A 22,046-nucleotide genomic window follows, 5' to 3' on the forward strand; every position below is an offset into this window, starting at 1 on the left:
TACAGTCGTATTGCTCATGGCTGCCACTGTTGACACATGCAAACTAGGAGAATCTACCCAGTGCCAACTGAACACCCACGAACTGGAGTTTATCACCAATTTTCAGCTAAATGTTTTTGCTCCTGCTTTCCTGTGGATCTGTCCAAACTCTGATTGCAACTCCTGCGTGTACTGACAACTTGATAATTTAGCACACCCAAAGGTCCATTTTTAAGGAACCATTCACAGTATGACTGTACTCATTATCCTCTGATGTTTATCTTAACGAGTACCTTGTATTGTTAAGCTGTGAATAAAGTGGAGGAAATGGCAGGGAAGTGCTGGATACAGTGGAAGGGGGAAGAAGGCAAACCTCACTGATGCTTATGACAACAGTTTCAACTACCGTCATTTTGTAACATTTCCAATGGGTGAGGACAGGATTGTTTTACATTTATTATCTCATTTCATCCTCACACCATTCCCCTGAGATAGATATTATTCTTTCTATCTTACATATAAGAAAATTGAGGCTTAGAGAGATCAAGATCCCACAGGTAGTAAGTGACAGAGGCAGGATTTGACTTCAGTGCTGTGGCGTCCAAAGTGTATGCTCATAAGCACTGAGTGACACTGTATCATAATGGCTGGTCTCTCCGTTGTGGTTAATTAGGAATACTTGCAGACCCTCGCCACTCAATGTGTGGCCAATCAGACCAACAGTATCAGTATCACCTGGGAGCCAGTTAAAAATGCAAAATTTCTGTTCCCATCCCAGACTTGCTGAATAGAATCCAAATTTTCAGAACAGCCCCGGGGGATACGTTGCACTTTAAAATTTGAAAAGTGCTGGCTTAGACTTTTCCTAGACAATCGCTACTGAATAGTCTGAAGACACATAGAAACACTTTATCGTCAGGAAGGGGACTGAGAAAGAAAACAAACAGAAACAACTGCAATGTACGCGAAAGGTTTCACCTGCTCCTGAAATCCACATGCAGAATAGTAGAGAGGCTCAAGGGAGCCCAGGGGAATAGCGGATGCAGTTTCATTCAAACCAGGACCCTTAGGAAAGGGTCACTAGCAATAATGACCCTGGGATATTGGACATAAACTGGAACAGCCCTAAGCAAACTGGGACATATGGTCACCTCAGTTATAGCACCCAAGTCTTTATGGTAAGAATCCATGAAAATATTAGGATTCTCTCTTCTGTAAAAAAGTGAAAGTAGAGAGATGGGAAGTTTCAAGGCTACAGATTTTAAAAGGGTGACAATTACTTGTTTAGTAAATTATTTTATTCCACAAATACTTATTAAACCCTTTCCTCCTTTGTCATTTTTTTTTTAAACGTAGTCAACGTTATTTTCCTTAAACCACAAAACAGAGCCTTCGGTTGTACAAACATCACTAGTTACAGTCTCGCCAGGAGGTCCCGGCTGGGGAGGGGGCCGTTAGCGACCAGAACTCCTGAGGGGACCTCTTGAAAATGCTAACGGCCGGTTAAAGGACTCGAGGCAAGGGTGGTGCTCGAGGTGGCAGGGCTCCCACCCCAAGTCGGGGGAGGCAGCCCGACCCTCTAGGAGGGCCCGGGCGGGGCCCAGGCCCCTGCGCCCCGGCCGCCCGGCGCGGCGGCTGCTGCGCAGGGCCAGCTCCCCCAGGCCCACGGCGCCCGGACAAGGCCTGCCCAGAAGCGCCATGGCCACCTCCCCATGCTCCTCTGGCAGACCAGGGCTCGGAGATGGTTCCAAGGACCTCGGCTCCTCAGCTAAATCTGGGGACAAGCGTCCCGGGGAGGTGCGGGTCTGGAGGTCGAGGTCTTCCAAGGGGCTGGGTGACGGGGTGGGCGCGGGCGAGGGCGCCGCGGCCAGGCACTCCAGAGGCCCCGCTGGTTTCGGCCCTCCTGAGACTCGCCGAGGACCATGTGCGCGCGGAGGGCGTCCCGCTCCGGAGACTCCATCCCGGCCGCCGTCCACGGCGCGCGCCGCTCGGGCGCGGGCAGCTCGGGCTCTGCACGCGCGGCCGCTCCCGGTGGCGCCGCTCGGCCCTGGCGATCTCCGTGCGGCGGCGGGGACGCGGGGCCCGGGCGGCTCCTCCTCGGGCTCCTGTCAGGTACTTTTATAGCCTATGGGGCTCCGGAGGTGTACATGATACCATAGTACTTAACAGAATAGGTAATATGTACCCTTTCAGCTTGACGACAGCAGTATCAGGAAACGTGATGTTAGAATAAGAGCTAACCTTATGGGAGTCATAAATTGAAAGCGTCTTCGTTCTTTTTCAATCCTGTATCTTAAGAAGTGATATAGTCTAACGTTTGTTAACTTAGGAATTTTAAAACAATTTTAAACAAATTAATGGAAGGTGAGTCCAAATGTGATTAAGGCAAGTCCGGAAGTTAGTGTTGGAGGAGGGGTAAGAATGCTGTTTTAGATGGTAAGAAAATAAACTTGCCCTCTCTAACGTATCACCTGAATCTTCTGGCACATATGGAACCGTGGGCCAAATGGGCCATGCTGACAATTTGTACACATGTAAGCTTTGGAATTCATTATCTTTTGTGGGTTTCAGAATGGAGTATTTATCCTAAGAGTTTGTCTACCCTGAGCTGTACCTCATAAATGAAAAGTACAACGTGTGCATCCTTCATGCTGAAAAATAAACAGCAACCTCATCTTTTGTAAACAGTAATGTAATATGCTTAGTGAGATTTACAGATGCATCCGTTTAGATAAACCATAAGAATCCTTTTTTTTCTTCTCCAGAAGCACCACTTTTTTTCTACTTATTTTTTTTGAAGTCTAGCTAATTTACAATGTCATGTTAGTTTCAAGTGTACAGCAAAGTGATTGAGATCTATCTATCTATCTATCTAGTTCCTTTTTCAGACTCTTTTCCATTATAGGTTATTGCAGGTTATTGAGTATAGTTCCCTGTGCTATACAAGAACCCTTATTAATAATCAGTCCTCATGCAAGACCCATGGACATGTATACTACATAGGAAATTTGTTTTATGACCACCATGCTTTTCCAGCATCTAGAACTAATTCCAGCACATAGTAGGAAGTCAGTTAAAATTTGCGGGATGAGTAAATGAATCAAATGGCATTTCAGAGATGCTGAAAGAGGAAAGCACTATTCATCGTTCCTATTTTAGTTTTTTTCTCAGAGTGCAGAATTGCTCCAAGGCAGCTCGCGTAGATAGTCCCAGATCAGTACAGGAAACCAGGAAGGAGAGGGCAAAGATTGACCTTGTGGCTTTGCCAACTGTCTCTTCTATTCTTGTTTTGTTTCCTTCATTTGGAGAAGCAGATGTGCCTGCCTGATAGGATGGAAGCCTGAAAGCTTCAGGATCTGGAGGTAACAACATCCTGGTCTCTCAGACTTCCTGGGTGAATCACTGGCCAGCCACAACTATAAGATTTATCACTTCCAGAAACCCAGCCCCATCCGTGCTCTTATGAAATGGGCTTATGATCCAGAACAAGTAACAATAATTGGCAAATTATAGACAGCCATATTGTTTATACATAATACTTCATAAGCTTAAAACAAGCTAATTTAAAGCTTGAAATATTCCTTTGTTACAGATAGTTCCATTTGAAAGTACTGGGTCAACTTGTCCTGTGGTAAAAGACCTATCACAAATGAGATTCGAATAAGCAGCACAGGCCCCATTTCAGAGGTAAAGATATATGTCTTCCCATCCAAATCCCATGCAATCATGCTTCCTCAGGGTCCACTCCAAATAGTGTCATCTCACTCTCCTCTAGCTTCAGCTTCTCCTCTACACACTTAATTATCTGCTCATATCAAAACCTTTCCTTGATGAAACCTCTCCTGAAAGCCACCTCTTCTGTTTTTTATAGCTAAACCTTGCATAAAGGCAGTTTACACTCAAAGCTACTTCACATACTCATCTCTATTCACTCCTCAACCCTCTGCTAGCTGGCTTTCACCCCATCACTCTCTTGAATCTCCTTTTTCCAAGGTTACAGACGACCTCACTACCAATTCAGGAAGACGAGTCCTTATTGCATTTAAGCTCTGTGGCTCTGTTTGAATCCAGCTCTGTTTCTCCCTGACAACCTCTTTTCCTCCGTTTTCCGCAACTCCTTTATTTCTCCTCCTACCTCCCGAGGCAGTACATCTTGATCTCCTTTGCAGGCATCTTCTCCTTCATCTGTGCTTAAACACCTTTCCATCTCAGCCCTCTTCACTTATCACTGTACACACATTCCCTTCACCCTGTTTTTTTTTAAATTAATTTTTATTGGGGTATAGTTGATTTAAAGTGTTGTGTTAGTTTCAGGTGTACAGCAAAGTGAACCAGCTATGCATATGGTTATACCCACTCTTTTTTAGAGTCTATTCCCATATAGGTCATTACAGAGCACTGAGTAGAGTTCCCTGCGCTATGCAGTACACGCTGTTGTTGATTCCATGGATTCTGCTACCATTTACATTGCTTCAGGGTCTCTTCTGGTGCAGAGAACAGAGGCATGCTTGGTTATTTCAGATAGCAAAAATTCATTGTAAAGTTACAAGAGAAGGAATGTAAGAGGAGAAAAACATCTTAGCCCTTGGGAGAACTGGAACACCACCCCAGGCAGGACACAGAAGGAACTCATCACTGTGCAAAATTTGAGTCTTTAGTGATGGTGGACGTTTACCAGGCTGTAGACTCAACTTCACTCACTCACTCACTATTTCCGTCTCTCTCTTTCCTCCCTCCCTTCGTCCCTCCCTCCCTCAATCCCCTCTCTCTTTTTTTTAATCCATTTCTTCTCTCTAGTTTCTAATATCTTGACTCTTCTTCTCTTTCCCTCATGGTTTCTACTCATTTGGGTCATCTGCTGCCTCCTGCTTTTTGCGCTTTGACTACTCATAGATCCTTGGTATGTACACTTCATTCTATAAGTGAAAACATTGCTGTAACTTTTATATTTACCTCCTGGCTGCTTTCAGTGCTTCTGGAACTAGGTGGAATATATATGTATGTACATGTGTATGAATGAATGAAAGAAGGAGGGAAAGAAGGGAGGAATGCAACTTTGAACCAGATCCACTCATTTTATCTTTGTGTCCTCAGTGGCTGCCGTGATATATAGTAGTTGCCAGTTATTGAGCACCTACTGTATATCTGACATTATGTCATTTATGTATATGTCTGACCTTCACGTGCTCCTAAAAGAGTTGGTATTTCCTCCTTTATAAAAAACATATAAGGAAACTGGGACTCTCAGAGACTAAATCACTGGCTCTGGATCACCGTGCCAGAATGGTGAAGCCAAGATTTCAAAACTGTTATGTTTTTTAGGAAATATTTCAGTACCTGAGTAAATGAATGCAATATGGTTTTCTGCATTCATTTTTAAATAAAACTAGCAGTAACCAAGGTGTATTTTGAAAATGGTGATTGAAACAATCGCTGTTACTTTGGCCTTTTATTTTATATTGGTTGGTCTTTTATATGTCTAGAATTTTTAGCTTGTAAAAATATAGACCAAGAGGGAGAAATAACTATCGTCAAGTTTAGGAAGCCTGTTGGACAGGTTGTATGAATTAGAAGGGATTCAGCTGCAAGTAACAGAATGCTCCCTCTCCAACAGAATGAAACAGCAATGAAATTGCAGTCTAACATGATAACAAATCCAGAGTGGCGTGGGATCCTTGTATAGAGTATTAGAGTGGCAGGTCTCTCTCCCTGCAGGCTCTGTCCTGCTTTGTGTGTTACCTTTACTCTTAGGCTAGTAGCAAGATTGCTGCACCAGTTCCTAACATCATATCTAGATACAACAGTGACGGCAGGAAGAAGTACAGGCCCCCTCTTCCTTGTCTCCTTCTTAGCAGGAGACTTTCCTAGAAGCTTCTGCATATCTCATTGGCTGAAATTGGGTCACATGCTGCGGCAATGACTGCCGGTTGCTGCCCTTTCTCTCTGCCTACCTTTCACTGCCTCCCATACAGCTAATTGTGACCATGTGACTGAGTCCCCGCCAATGAGGGCTTCCTGTTGGCTGAAGTACAGATGTCCTGTCCAAAGCCCAAGCAGCCATGTGGGACCTGAGGCAGCACAGCGAAACGACAGTCAGGTAAGCTCATGGGAGCCTCGGCCCCAGGCTGCCTAACACCTGACTTCTCTTCCCCCAGAGGGAATTATACTTGCATCTTATTTAAAGCCACTGTTATTTTTATTTCTTGCTCTTTTGCTAATTGTTATGCAATGGAACTTAATCTGATATCCGTTTCCCTTCTTAAAACAGTCCTGGCAAATGGAATAGTATAACCGCAACTGACTAAAAATATATAATGAGGATCTGTCATGGAACCAGGGATAGGTCATCTACCCTTTGTCAAACGGGGGAGGGTTGGGAGGGTCGAATAGCCAAACAACATCAGACCTCTGTTAGGAAGCAGGAGGGAGGGGGAAATGACTGTTGGGTCGGCAACTAACAGAGGCTGCTAACCAAGTTAAGTAACTTTCCCAAGGTCATGGCTAGTTATTGGTAGAAGAAAAATTCCAACTCGGGTTGTCTAAAAGCAAGTTCAGTGGACTTATCTTTACCAGCTGAGTTGAGTTCACAATTTGTCACTGATATTATAAAGGAGATTCATACATATCTGGAATTTGTATGTCATTGATATTATAAAGGAAATTCATACAACCTCTATTACTTTATTAATTCCCTCTTGCTAAGATACAGATGGTTAACAGTCACCTCTGCGTTGGTGAGAATTATATACATGTATGTAAATGTTACATGCACGTGGAAAAATGGCAGGCAGAGCAGGCCACCTCAGAGTTCTGTACTTGGCCGAGCAGTAATGTGAGAAAAATTTGCCTTGCTAATGTTGTTTGACTGAGGTAAATATTGAAATAGCACGTATTCCAAGCACGGGAACTGGGCAGAGTGAGGTTCGGGGTGAACTACATCTTTATTGGAGTATAATTGCTTTACAATGGTGTGTTAGTTTCTGCTTTATAACAAAGTGAATCAGCTATACATATACATATATTCCCATATCTCCTCCCTCTTGCGTCTCCCTCCCTCCCACCCTCCCTATCCCACCCCTCTAGGTGATCACAAAGCACGAGCTGATCTCCCTGTGCCATGCGGCTGCTTCCCACTAGCTATCTACCTTACGTTTGGTAGTGTATATATGTCCATGCCTCTCTCTCGCTTTGTCACAGCTTACCCTTCCCCCTCCCCATATCCTCAAGTCCATTCTCTAGTAGGTCTGTGTCTTTATTCCTGTCTTACCCCTAGGTTCTTCATGACCATTTTTTTTTCTTAGATTCCATATATATGTGTTAGCATACGGTATTTGTCTTTCTCTTTCTGACTTACTTCACTCTGTATGACAGACTCTAGGTCTATTCACCTCATTACAAATAGCTCAATTTCGTTCCTTTTAATGGCTGAGTAATATTGCATTGTATATATGTGCCACATCTTCTTTATCCATTCATGTGATGATAGACACTTAGGTTTTTTCCATCTCTGGGCTATTGTAAATAGAGCTGCAATGAACATTTTGGTACATGACTCTTTTTGAATTATGGTTTTCTCAGGGTATATGCCCAGTAGTAGGATTGTTTTGAGTGGTGGAAGGAAGGCAACCCTAATGTGTGTTTGTGGGCTTTTTAAAGTTTGGAGCCAGTTTGAAAAATAACCCACATTGCACCATGCATGAGGCTTTCCTTGTCAACACCATCCTGCTGCTGACCCTAGAAGTTTCACTTCCCTTAACATACTTAACAGCCATGTGGGGATAAGGCGTAGCACTTGGGTTGTAAGGGCGATAGCCTCGTTAGCAATTTGGGGAACTCAGTCGCCATCTCAAAACATCAAAGCCGGGAGGAATGACACTGCTCGAAAATCTTGCACCTCAACTTTATTTTATATGGTTTTTTCCTCTTGCTTTAAGAGGGCCTTTAAAGTGAAGTATCAGAGGCAATGTATTTGTATATTTCTCTTAGTCAACTAAAAAGGTGGAAAAAACATTTTGTGTTTGTGGATGGTATTAGTATAAGATTCAAAGGCAAATTTTATCTGTGTGACTGATTGATAAACTGCTAATGCTCTTCGATCCCATTTTACAAAATGGATTTTACAAAATGATTTCACTGATGTTGAAGGAGGCAGGAGAAAGAGGGCAAATCTGAAGTCTATAATATCCTTGGAGAGCATCTTTTTAGAAGACGGGGAAGGAATATTTTTTTAAAGTGTGAAGCAATACAGTGCACAGTTGCAGTGTTGAATACTGCTTATGCTAAGGCGGTTAGGAATTTTGAATGCACTGAAATATGGTGACAGGAGGTTTGGTACTGATACACATTTTGAATAAGCCTTTTATTAATAAAGGTTAAATGAGATTTGGAGGTTATATTGACAGTACTTATGAGCAAGACCGTTTCGTTACCTTTAACCTTCCTTTAAGAGACATTTACAGAATTAATTTGTTAATTATAAAAAGTCCCTCTTACTTTCTAATTGTTTCTTCTTCTTTTATTCTGAGTGATTATGTGTTCCTGAATATTTTAAAGCAAGGTTGCATATAAAAAGTTTTTTCTCACGTCACTAATTCAGATTGGTCCATTTGTATTATTAATCAATGGAGAACTTACCCATTCTGTTATATACAGAATTTTTCTAAATTAAGATGAATTTATTTTTAGGAAGATAAATACCTAGGATTTAATTTTGACTTTCTGCAGGACTTTGCATTAAACTGTTGCTAGACATGAATGAGTGACCTTTATGATGATAAAATAGAATGAAATATCCAAAACTGATTTTTCTCTTATAAAAAGGCAATAGAGTTACTAAATTGTAGGAGAAGAATTGACATCATTCATGGCTATCTGAGGAAAACAATTAAGGTATAGTTAAGAAGAGAGTTATCATATGACCTAGGAATTCCACTCCTGGATGTCTTCCTAAGAGAAATAAAAACCTATGTCCGTACAGAAACACATATATGAATGTTCATAGCATCATTATTTATAATAGCCAAAAAGAGGAAAGAATCCAAATGTCCATCAACTGATGAATGAATAAGCGAATGTGATATATGCTTATAATAGAATATTATTCAGCCACAAAAAGGAATGATAAATGCTACAACATGGATGAAACTTGAAAACATTATGCTAAGCATAGAATCCAGACACAAAAGCCCCATACTGTATGATTGCATTTATATGAAATACCTAGAATAGGCAAATCCATAGAGAAAGAAAAGAAATCCATGGTTGCCAGGGACTGGGGGAGATTGGAATGGGGAGTAAGTGTTATTGGGTATGGGTTTCTTTTGGGGGTGATGAAAATATTCTAAAATTGATTGTGGTGATGGTTGCACAAGTCTACAAATATACTAAAGCCCATTAGATTGCACACTTTGGTGAATTTTATGGTATGTGAATTATCTCAATTTTTAATGTTTATTTATTTATTTATTTATTTAATTTGCGGTATGCGGGCCTCTCACTGTTGTGGCGTCTCCTGTTGCGGAGCACAGGCTCCGGACGCGCAGGCTCAGCGGCCATGGCTCACGGGCCCAGCCGCTCCGCGGCATGTGGGATCCTCCCGGACCGGGGCACGAACCCGTGTCCCCTGCATCGGCAGGCGGACTCTCAACCACTGCGCCACCAGGGAAGCCCTATCTCAGTTTTTTAAAAAGTCATAGTAAAGACCCAAGTTTGAGAAAAAGCAGACCTGGTTGGTATTTCTAGCTCCTCTGTCCACATAGCAGATATTTATTAAGAAAATCACTGTGTCCCTAGGTCACTGCTGGTCATGACTCGTAGGATGCCCAGTGTAATCCCTGGGCTTTAAGTGACTTCTTAGCACACTGGAGAGATGCTGTGTGTCATTCAGGCAGTCCTGTGCAGCTAGCCAGAGAGACCCCATATCTGAAAATGCTACAACTTTGGGGGAAGAAAGGAGAAAAAATACTACAGCTATTTGAATGCGATGGATAGAATTAGAAGTCTGATCAACTAACCAAAAGACACATCAGATTTGGAAACCATAAAGACATGAGCCAAATCATGAGAGTGTGGGGTGCAGATTTCTTTAACTCTATCCCTCATCTAACTTGAAAAGAGAATTTCCCACCGACTGAATGGGAGAAAAGCCAGGAATCCTGTGAATCAGAGCCCCTTGGATTTCATCCATCCCCAGTGCTCTGGGAGTGATTACGTCCAATGATGAACTAATGTCTGTAAAGAATGATGCATTGTGTATGTGTCTGTTATTTTGATATTAATTATAAAAGGTTACTAAAAGAAAATGACTTCCCAATTCAGTGCAGTTTAGGGGTGGGTCATAAGCGCACCACCATTGCAGTTAAAATCCACAGTGAAATACTCAGAGACGGCAAGAGGGAAAGTGGTGGCATTCTCAGTTGAACTATCATCTACTGGCAGGTAATATAGCTGTGATGAAATTCCCCAGCAAAAAGAGGTGAGAACAAATTCATTAGAGGCACAGTCTCAGTGCCAAGTGCATTACCAACATAGCCACGAAGATGCGCTGCGGTAGTTGAAGATACACTCCCTCTAGCAAATATGCCCTGCAACAATGTTTTAAACTTGTTTAACGCTGTAGCACCATTTTCCTCATTTCTGGGTCAAGGCAACGTGAATATTTTATGTTATTTAATTATGTGATAAATTCTCAATTTGTTTTGGTATAATTTAACTATATAGTGATTAGATGGATGTAAATCTTCTAGAAAGTTTTATTAGATATCAAAATGTGCACATATTAAAATATATATGCTATATATCTTAGAATATTATATCAAATAATTATATTAAATCATTACAGTACTGAAGCACAGTCTAACAAAATTCATTAATGTCCCACTAGACATGGAAAAGTATAACAATGTTTTTCAAAAGACAAAAAAAATCAGCAGTGATGAAAGTATTTAAGAAAAAAACCCCATATTGACACTATGTTATTTTGCCACAAAACAGCCAAAACCATTTTTATCGTTCTGACGTCAAAATACTTCCAATCAGGTTAGAGTCATGTACCCTAGTGAGAGCAGTCAAGCAAACAGCTGCTTTGCCAAACTAGAGTTTCCACTGTTAGCTAATTATTCCTCATTCTTTAACCTGAGTCCCTTGGAGAAAAAGTGGAAAGTTAACCAAGTAGCAAGTGGTTGGTGAGCACCTGCCATGTACCTAGTACCTAAAGTGTTGTAGGGAACGTGGAAGAACATAAGGGATCATTCTATTCTTCAGAGGGCATGGATTAGCCCACAGGGTGCTGGCAAAACTGCCTTCCACCCAGTTGTCTCCGGCAAAGGACCAGCCTTAAACAAAATTCTGAAGTTTACTCAGGCCTTTATTAATTACCATGAAGCCATTTATCATGGAGACTACGCCACCCTGCTACACACCTCAGCCACCCAAAGCCATCAATAAACTTCTCTCTCATTTCTAAGCCTCCCCTTATCCCTTAATGAACCCCTGCTGCTTCTTCATATATTTCACTGAAACGATGTAGGAGAATTGAATCACAGTGGTGGGACCTCAAAGGTCCTGTATTTGGCCTCTCACCCAAAGCAGGAGTCCTTTTTCTCCATATTGGGAATGGATGACCAAATGGTTATCTGCATGAACCTCTGAGTGTTATTGAGTCCTCTTCCCCCTAAGTCACTTATCCGTGGGTAAATGTTTTCTTTAGAAAGAGTCTCCTTGGGAAAGGCGCAGGCCTACTCCCTGGAATTCCCATTCAGTCATTTCAAATCTGCTCTGTTGAAAGATAGGCCAGATCTACTACCGAATCCACCTGGTGGCCGCTCAGATATTTTATGTCAGCATTTCTCATACCCCACAGTCTCTGCCGCTCCAGACTAAACAGCCTCGATTCCTCTTGTGGACTTCAAAGGTTTATTAAATGATGATATATCCAGAACCTTCCCTTCCCCATCCACACTGCCCCCTTCAGGGCTTGCTGGATGGGTCAATATCTCTCAAAGGTGTGGCCTCCAGAACAGAGTTTGATACTCCAGGGGTGCTTTGACCTGGGTGGAGTCCCCTGCATTATCATTTTTATCAAGATGGATTCTAAAGTTCTCTTCATGCTGCCCAAGTTTCCATTACCTCGTTTAGCACTTTTGTCAGACTTCATTTGAGCTCAGTGGACTGTCTTAGAGCTCTACCTCTTCCTCAAATTGCTTCTCTATCTCACATTAATTTTGTTACAATTTAAAAGCAAACCTCTCTAATTTTTTGAATCTTTTGATTTTAGTCTCATTCTAAACTTTTGATCTAATTAAATTATTATATGTAAGTTTAAACTATATTTTAAAACTCTAATTCTCTCTCCTATTGTCTGCTCTTCCTAGCTTAGTGTCACCTACAAATTTGATAAGCATGACTTATACCTTTATGTAAGTTTATGATGAAGATGTTGAGACAGGTGGGACCAAGTGCCTGCCATTGTAGCTTTGCCCTCTTTGTTAATTAGTACCTGATAGTCATAGTTCTTAAGTCTATGTGAATGTATAACCATTTCTGCTACATTTTATATCTGGTAAGTTTCCAGAAAAATTTGTCCATTACTTCACTGAAATTGGTCATTTACCTAAACCTTTTGGGGTCAGGCTCCATGGTAATGGGAGAAAAGTGTGTTGATGGTCTGTGGGGCAAACATACTGAGGCTGATACACTATTGGGGCATCCCTCTATATAAAAGGACTATATATTACTGTGTTTACCTTTGAGTTTACTGTACCATAGAGCACATTCCTTTCCTAACTAAAATTCTGTAATTAGTAGTCATCATTTCACAAGAAACGATGGTGATGGTTGTGGTGGTGGAGGTCCTGATGATGGTGATGGTGGTGGTGGTTATAATGATGGTGATGGTGATGATGGTGATGATGGTGATGATGGTGATGGTGATGATGGTGATGATGGTGATGATGGTGATGGTGATGATGGTGATGATGGTGATGATGATGATGGTGATGATGGTGATGATGGTGATGATGATGGTGATGGTGATGGTGATGGTGATGGTGATGGTGGAGGTAGTGGTGGCTCTTTCTAGATGCCAGGCTCTATCTTAAACACTTTACAGTTATTATCTTATTTAGTCATCTCAACAATCCTGTGGGCCAGGTGTTGTAAACTGACCCTAACCAGTATGGACGTTCACCACTATTAGATTCTCTTTGGTAGATAACGGAAACCACTGAAGAAGTGTGAGACGGTAAAGGTCACCTGCCGCTCCAGCATTATCACTATCAGCTTTTATGAAAGACCAAATTCTTCCATATATATAACCATGTATTAGCCAGTTGGCACCACAGATACAACCTGTTTTGTTACCTTGACAACAATAATAAAAATGGTAGGTGCTCTGTCCTTTCAGGTATTCTGAGCATCTCTGCATGAAAAGTTTACCTGATGCAGCCACAAAAGATGATTGTCTCATTAGAAATCCTAGGCCCTTCATTGGAGAGGGTGCGCCACTTTATGGGCACACCCTCCTCGATGATGAGGTCAAGGAGGGTGACCAGAAAGTGCTGAAAGGAAGTGGAACAACTGGGGAAGAGGGGATGGAAATGTGGGGTGAGGGGGCCACTTGCCACATATTCAAACTCATCCTACACTGGGTATGATCAACTATCAAGAAATAGGTGTGGCCCTTGGGACAGCTTAGCCCAGGCTGACGCATCTGCCATCCTTTCTTTCTTTTTTTTTTTTTTTTCTTTTTTTTAGTATAGTGTAAGCATTACTGTTGCCTGAGACAGATTGCTTCTGGTCAAACGAGGACACCCCAGCAAATACATCAACACTGAAGACTTCTAAGCACTGGTCAAGATGGGTAAATTCCCTGAAAAGAAGGAGTTTAGTTCTCAGAGTGACTTGAAACTAGAACTTTTTTCCCCATTGTTTTTATTTTAAAATACTTTTGCCTGGGAGAAAGCACTGTGTGGAATTAATACCTTCTTCTGTCTCCACTACACCGTGCAGGTTAACCTAACTTGGATGGGGAAATTCTTTCTTGACGTCTTTCCAAGTGCCTTAAGAGAACGCTTTTTTTCGGGGGGCTTACCTCTGTGTATTGATCAGACTGAATAGCCCAAGGAGCTGTGGCTACCCTGGAGGGCATATTTTTGTTGAAATCTGTGCAGTGGTGCAAAGGATCGTGCTTTTCACAACCGAAGCAGATGTGCATACTTGTAACTTACCTTCAGTTTGGAAACATGTTAATTAGTGAGGCAGTAATTTCTATCAGTAATTAGCTACCCACAGGTGGATGTGGAACTGAGCATGCTTGAACTCATTAATACACTTTGAAGGCATTTTTCAAGTGGGTTAAGATCCACACTATATGAAAAAAAAATAGTCTGTATACATATACACAGTATATATACATCAATCTGGGTAAACATAGTATGTATACGTAGTATAAAGTATACATGTGTATTTTTTAAATGAACTTATTTATTTATTTATTTTTGGCTGCGTTAGGTCTTTTTTTGCTGTGCATGGGCTTTCTCTAGTTGTGGCGCACGGGCTTAGTTGCTCTGCGGCATGTGGGATCTTCCCGGACCAGGGATCGAACCTGTGTCCCCTGCACTGGCAGGCGGATTCTTAACCACTGCACCACCAGGGAAGTCCCTACATATGGATTGATATATTGATATTTTATATGCCAACTTGAAATTTTATATGCCAATTCTCAGGCATTTATTTTAAGAAATAAACCTAAATCTGCTCTTACTTCGTTTCAGATTCTCCATGGGTGCTAGAATGTTTTATCCTTTGGGTGGTTAAGTAAGAAAGCTATAACACCAAAGCTGAAGTGTCATTTATGGCTCTCCACTGGAGAATTAAGGGAGCTTATTCAGGTGTGCTGCAATCTGTCTTCTGGTCCCCTCCCTGGAAGACAAGTCACTATAGTGAGCTTGGTCCTTGTCTGCCCTTGCCCTTTAATTAACGACTCTGATCAAGTGACTTAAGAAGGTATCAGATTTGGAAGACCCTCTGCTCTCTCATATACTACTCTGGTCTGCAGTGGTTCCTGTGCTGTCTTTAAGTAAATAATAAAGGCCTTGGCTTCCTTTGCTCCATAAACTGAGGGTATACAGGATGTACCTGCTTCAGCACGACCATCGCTTCATTTGGGCTGGTTAACCGTGTGTGTTTTTAAGGCGCGTAGGCTGTGAGCACCCTTCGTTTCCTAGCAGATTACAATCTGCTGGCGTAATCATCCAACATCTCATCTGTTGTCTTGTCAGCTCTGTGGGGGGGGGGGGGTGGACTATCTGAAATTGTAATTCATCAACTTGTACCAAATTCTCTTTGCCATCGGTGAGAGCCGTATCCTTTGCACGAGTAAGTTTCACTAACTTAAGAGGACTACTATGCAATAGTGAGTTTCTCAGTTGATTTGAGCATGATGTTACTTAGGTCCCAGGTCTAATCTTGATTACGATTCTTTCACTTCCCGTCCCATGGCTGAGCATCTCCATACGTTGACTGTTTGTCCCCCAGTTATCTTTTGGGCTTGGGAGAGCCAGTTGAGAATATGGATGAACAAGTACAAGTCAATCCCCAGAGCAAAAGAACAACATTTAGAGTACAGAGCTCAAGCCTTGATTATGGTTCATCTTTTCCCCAAGAAAAGACAAAGACATTTCTGTATAGATGAAAACATATTTGTATGGAGCATTGTATGGCGGAGTGTGTGTATGTGTGCATGTATGTAATGTGTCTATATGGACGTGTATGTGTGTGTGTGTGTGTGTGTGTCAGGGAAGGGGTAGATCTGTTGTCATATGAATGATGACAGCAAAAATACCCATTCGTTACCGTGGAGCAGGTCATGTGCTGAGTGTTTGACCTGCCGCATGTTTATTTGTGCAAGGGTTTACTATAATGATCACCCAGGCATTTCCAGAAGGAGAAGATGAGGAGTGATTTGTCAATGCCTGAGGGTCTCCCAACGTGTGGTCTACAACTGTGTTTGTCAGTGAGTTGTTTGGGCCTCGGCAGGAATTTTCCCACAGAAAGGATGTTCTAACTGGCAGGCTCCCAGGACCGCCTACAAATCCATTTAACCATAACGGAGCTGACGAGCACTGTCAGGGCTGGAGTTGGTTTCCAAATGGGAAGTCAGCCTAGTATTAATAGCACAGTTCCAGCTGCACTTTGGGTCCAGCGGACTTCTGATGGACCGGCCTGGGAACCGAGGCACTCTTTGTAACATTTATAGGAAATGGATTCCTTGGTGAGCATGGTGGGAAGGGAGTACTGTGGTGGCATGAGAATCACGGCTACCCATTTCCCCCTTCTTTGATCACCACCACCGTCCGTGTCCAGCAGGAAGAGACTAAGGTGAATCCTAAGGGAATTCTTCTCCCACCTTCAAGCTGGGGAGAGCCTGCCCTGGTCCTCGTCCGCTCGCTTGGCTTGGCTGTTCCCACGTACAGGATATTTGTAAGTTGGGCGTTTCTCGGTCACCTGTATTTACTTGTGTGATACAGATGTTTATTTTAACATAGTAGCTGTTTATCCAGGTAAAATTACATTAGAATTTAAGGTTTATTTTTGCTTTAAAAACTTTTTCTTCATTTTGACTAATTTCAGCCCTGATTATGTTCTTGTGCTTCTTTAATGGGTTAAAGGCATTATTTTCATGCAAATGGAAAGGGTGTGTATGGTTGCAGTAAAACATTCCGTTTTCTGGTTGTTATTAGGAGGAAATGAGAGAAGTGGGTGGGGCAGTGTGGCGCGCGCGCGTGCGCGCGTGCGTGCGTGTGTGTGTGCGTGCGTGTGTGTGTGTGTGTGTGTGATTTGAATTTGACCAAAGTTATGTAATTTGAAAATGACCCAGAGGTGTGTTGTTCAAACCAATATATGCTTTAAGATATCAAAAATTGTGTTTGTACTCAAGAGAGTTCTTTTTCACTAGTGTATTTGGAAATATTTCAGGCCATTTTTTAAAGCAGAAGTTATAGACCTAAATCTTTGAAGGTTTTTCTCCCCTGGGAGCTCTTTGAATATATAAAAAGTTTTTAAGGATTTTAAAGGCTAGATGGCAGCAAGTAAATTCTTTTCTGCTCATCCTAAGTAAATATCTCTGTGATGTAGGTGCGTCATCAAAGTTATCTTATGAGGTGCCTGTGACCCAAAGGGAAAATAATTTGTTCAGTAACTTGCTTTTCTTCCTTTTTTATGATTCACAAGTTGTCAAATTCATCCCGTTTGGGGCATTATAAATGTGGGAACTTGCAAATGAGTAACAAATTTACGGTGTAAATCAACTGAAACGTATATGAAGTCCTGCTGGATTCTTAGGAGGTCTCTTGGTGTTTCTGAACCACACTTCTCTTTTCTAGGATTCTGTTTCAAGACACAGTCATAAATGCAAAAGGAAGATCTCAGCACCCAATTACATTCATCTTTATAATTTTGGGCCCCTTCAGCCCCTCCCAAACATTGGAAGGCTATCTGGAGTTGGAATTGCTGAGACAAGGAAAGCTTTTCTTCCAGAGGGTTTTTTAAGGAAAAATTATACTTTAAGGTTATGAGTATAGAATTACAACACAGACAACTCATAATACTTAATAAGCCTCTCTAGATCAATCTAGATTATCTCTAAAATGTCTATTTCACCCAGCCCCATAATTACATTCTTGGGGAAGTAAAATTGAGTGTACAGAGTTTTCAGAGTGGCAGATCTATTTGGAATCATTCTAACCCAATTGTTCATTTTGTAGGAAAGGGAACTGGAGACCAGAGGGATTTGGGGACTTGAATAAGGCTGCTGCTACTGAGGGCAGAGCTAGGAGTGTGATGGCAAGCAACAGTGAGAGTGTCTGTCACCTATTAAAGGCCCTCTATTTCCTGGGTTTACTTACATCTTTTCATTTCACCCTCACAACAGTTTTGCAAGGCGTGGATCATATTCCAGTTTTTAAAATGACAAAACTGAAACGTGGGAGGTTCTCTAACTGCGCAAAGTCAATAGGCATTAGGAGGCAGAGCAGGAAATCAAATGCACACCCCCTGATTCTGAAGGTCTGGCGTCTCCTGGCTTGAGCTGTTTTCCACTGTACCAGGTTGGCTCCCAGGCCTCAGTATAGCCTGAAATCCAAGCAGCATTCCTTTGTTATACATGTTTACAGGCATAACTCATCTTCTTGTGCCTCATTTTAGCACACTTCACAGATAATGCATTTTTTACAAACTGAAGTTCTGGCAACCCTGCGTCGAGCAAGTCTATCTGCACCATTTATCCAAAACCATTTGCTCACTTTGTGTCTCTGTGTCACATTTCGGTAATTCTCACAATATTTCAAACGTTTTCATTATTATTATATTTGTGATGGTGGTCTGTGATCGGTGAGCTTTGATGTTACTACTGTGACCTGCTGAAGGCTCAAGTGATGGTTAGCACTTTTTAGCAATATTTTAATAAAGATAGGTACATTCTTAGATGTAATGCTATTGCTCACTTAATAGACTGCATTATATAGTGTCAACCTAACATTTATACGTACTGGGAAACCAAAAACTTCGTGTGACTCACTTTATTGCAATATTTGTTTCATTGCGGTGGTCTGGAGCCACATCCACAATGTCTCTGAGGTATCCCTGTATAGGTGTTATGTCAAGAGCATCTTTATCTAAGCAACCACTGGGTTACTGAATTTAATGGGTAGTAGTCTGGGGTATTGGGTCTCCTTACCTTAGTTTTTCTGACAAAAATGATTATTCCTCTCCTACTAGATTCAATAATATTCCAAAATTTGTCTTCAATTAATACCTCCTTTTCTTCTTTGGAAAATACATACTTTGAAATGTCTAACTCCTTTATTTAGATTTAAAGAAGAGTACAGTCCTTTCTCTCATTCAGTGATTCATCCGTTTATTCATTTATTCATTCAATAACTATGTATCGAATGTCTGCTATGAGCAGACACTATTCTAGGTTTTGGAGACACTGCTCTGAGCAAAACAGACGCATCCCTGCCCTGCTGTTACTTTATCCTACTGTGTCAGGAGATAGCCAATAAATAGCAGAAAATAAAGTAAGTGAGATGGTGATAAATGTCCTAGAAACAAAAAATAAAGAAATAAAGAAAAAAGTCAAGGAAAGGAGACACCCAAAAGATGGGTGGGAGTTATTCAAAAAGGACTTTGCCGCGAGGGTGGATTTGGGGAGTGTTTGTTATTGCATTATTGGTTCAGTAAAAAATGCTGGTAGGTGTCTAAGCTCCACCTGTGGTAAAATGCTTATCCTAACTCTGTCTCCATCCTTGTGATACATCTTCCCATCTGCCCCTCGTGGAAACTATTGTTATCCCTGTAGTAACCCCCCCCCACAAAAAAACAGGGTTAAAATGAGTTGCCCATGAATCTTAGGGGGATATGAATAGAGAACAAGACAAGCATAGTCCCTGTGCTACTCTTCCCAAACATCTAATTTATAGGGAAGGAAACCAAATCTCAAAATGCTGAAATGACTAGCCCAGAATCACATGGCAAGGTGCTCATTATTTCATTTATCCAACAAGTTATGGATGGAGTTTTTCTGGTGGGTCAGGCTGCTGAGATGGATCCAGGAGAATCAGCAGTACTCACCGGACACGGTCTCTGACCTAGAGGCACATACCGGGACCTCTGACCCCAACCCAGTGTTCATTCCTGTATACCATGATGGACAATCTTCTCTCTTTTCCAGGGTCTGAGAAGAATGGTGTTCCCATTTATAGTAATATTTCCCACTCTGCATTTCTAGTGTGTTATGGGTTAAATGAGACCATATCGGCTGGCCTGGGAACCAAAACGACTATGTATGTCGTTGTTTCCATGGGAAAATGCATTTAGACCTTAAACATCCAGCCGTCTTTACAAACTTTCAGACTGGGGAGTGTCTGAGTTGGAAAATATGAGCAGAGATTGTTTAGGGTCCATCGAGGCCACCTCTGGCTGCCCAACCTCTCAGATATTGACCATCTCCTGGGATAAACAACATCCTCGTCAGTCCTAAAGACAGCATCAAATGAGATACAATGAGTAGTAATAGTTTCCTCAAAATTGTATGGAAAAGATTTTCTTCTCTTCACTGTGAAGGCAAACTGATGGTCGCAAATGTTCACCTTTAGGGAAAAGCTCTTCAAATCGGAATCTGTGGATTGTGCGTACCAGCCATTCTGTAGTTTGTCGTGGCTCTCTAAGGCTATGGGGATCTACAAGGGGATTGTAGCTCATTTACTCTGTGTTTATTCCATTATCTACGTATGGGACTCACATTTCCATACATGGCAGTAGCTAGCATAGTACCACAAATGTGTGTTGAATGGAAAGAAGTGTTCTCTTGGCCATTGCATAGGCTAGCAAGTGCAGTTTTCCCATCTTTCTTCCATAATGTGAATGCCATGGGCGTTTCAGTTCCTGTTTTACATCCCTGTCATCACCTGCTTGATTAGAATGATACTGCTGTAGATAATAATGACTTTGAATTTATATAAGCTTCCTAAGGAAACATGAACTTATATTGAACTGCAGTGGATGCTTCACTAAGGATCAAAGGAATTATGATTATGGTTGCCTTGACAACCATAGTTCTACACTCTGTTTTATTACTTACCATTTTCCTATTTTGAGGTCATTTTGAGGATATCATTAAGGTTTCATTTTCAGTTTATGAGGCTTCTGGGAATGATACAATTTAATGTAACTACAAAAGTATCCCCTTTTCTTAAAATTTCCCCAAACATTGCAAAGTCCAGGCATGTGAAATAAACTAAAAATAGGCTATTACTTATATTGACACATAAATGTCATCTTTACTCTCCATTAAGGTAATTATTTTTAAAGGAATGAAAGAAATTGTTACTTTATATTTCTCTTTAGCATACAAATATGACTTTTTTGTTTCTTTCAAAAGGGAAAATTCTTGGTCAATAAACTTCCAGAAGTGTTTTTACCAATAATGCCGTTATGAAACTGAAAATAGCTATATAAGAAAAATAAGTTACTCTGGAAAAGGGCCAGTTTGAGAGATGATCAAACAGTGATATTTTAACAACACGTTAATAATTAATAATCAACACATCCTCTGTTAAGATTTTTGGTAGACCACATCAGTTTTTTGAAAGAGAAAACTTGGTAATTAATACTTTAATCTTTATAATTGGTTTATTGGTATTAAAAGAAAAATATAGTATAAATATACACTATCACATGACTACAATATAAACAATCATTGTAAAACATTGAATTTTGTCCAATAACTTACTTTTTTAACCATTAAAAGTAATCTTTTATTTTTTAAATTTAATTTTATTAATTTTTTTACACAGCAGGTTCTTATTAGTTATCCATTTTATACATATTAGTGTATATATGTCAATCCCAATCGCCCAATGCATCGCAGCACCACCACCCCCCTCCTCCTGTTTCCACCATTGGTGTCCATACGTTTGTTCTCTACATCTGTGTCTCAATTTCTGCCCTGCAAACTGGTTCATCTGTACCATTTTTCTAGGTTCCACAATATGCGTTAATATACGATATTGGTTTTTCTCTTTCTGACTTACTTCACTCTGTATGACAGTCTCTAGATTCATCCACGTCTCTACAAATGACCCAATTTCGTTCCTTTTTATGGCTGAGTAATATTCCATTGTATATATGTACCACATCTTTATCCATTCGTCGGTCGATGGGCATTTAGTTTGCTTCCAGGACCTGACTCTTGTAAAGAGTGCTGCAGTGAACATTGGGGTGCATGTGTCTTTTTGAATTATGGTTTTCTCAGGGTATATGCCCAGTAGTGGGATTGCTGGGTCATATGGTAGTTCTACTTTTAGTTGTTTAAGGAGCCTCCATACTGTTCTTCATAGTGGCTGTATCAATTTACATTCCCGCCAACAGTGCAAGGGGGTTCCCTTTTCTCCGCACCCTCTCCAGCATTTGTTGTTTGTAGATTGTCTGATGATGCCCATTCTAACTGGTGTGAGGTGATACCTCATTGTAGTTTTGATTTGCGTTTCTCTAATAATTAGTGATGTTGG

The 22,046-nt window shown here is 41.2% G+C and overlaps 1 protein-coding gene across 4 annotated transcripts in view; it reads left to right on the top strand.

The window, feature by feature from the left end:
- Positions 1-22,046, top strand: part of ARHGAP6 (Rho GTPase activating protein 6) — a 489,643-nt gene that overhangs the window by 275,235 nt on the left and 192,362 nt on the right. The window contains exons 1-2 of one of the 4 annotated variants that reach the window (XM_029240474.1): positions 4,704-4,879; positions 5,952-6,076. The exons of 2 other annotated variants lie outside the window; for them this stretch is intronic. In XM_029240474.1, the coding sequence (XP_029096307.1) occupies positions 5,984-6,076 (93 nt within the window). In that variant the 5' untranslated portion in view covers positions 4,704-4,879; positions 5,952-5,983. Of the gene's footprint in view, positions 1-4,703; positions 4,880-5,951; positions 6,077-16,373; positions 16,459-22,046 lie in introns of those variants that run through there. One more of the 4 variants, XM_029240477.1, reaches the window with a different exon arrangement.

The sequence above is a fragment of the Monodon monoceros genome, unplaced genomic scaffold (genome assembly GCF_005190385.1).
Source record: "Monodon monoceros isolate NGI ecotype Baffin Bay Population unplaced genomic scaffold, NGI_Narwhal_1 Super_Scaffold_22, whole genome shotgun sequence".
Lineage (NCBI taxonomy): Eukaryota > Metazoa > Chordata > Mammalia > Artiodactyla > Monodontidae > Monodon > Monodon monoceros.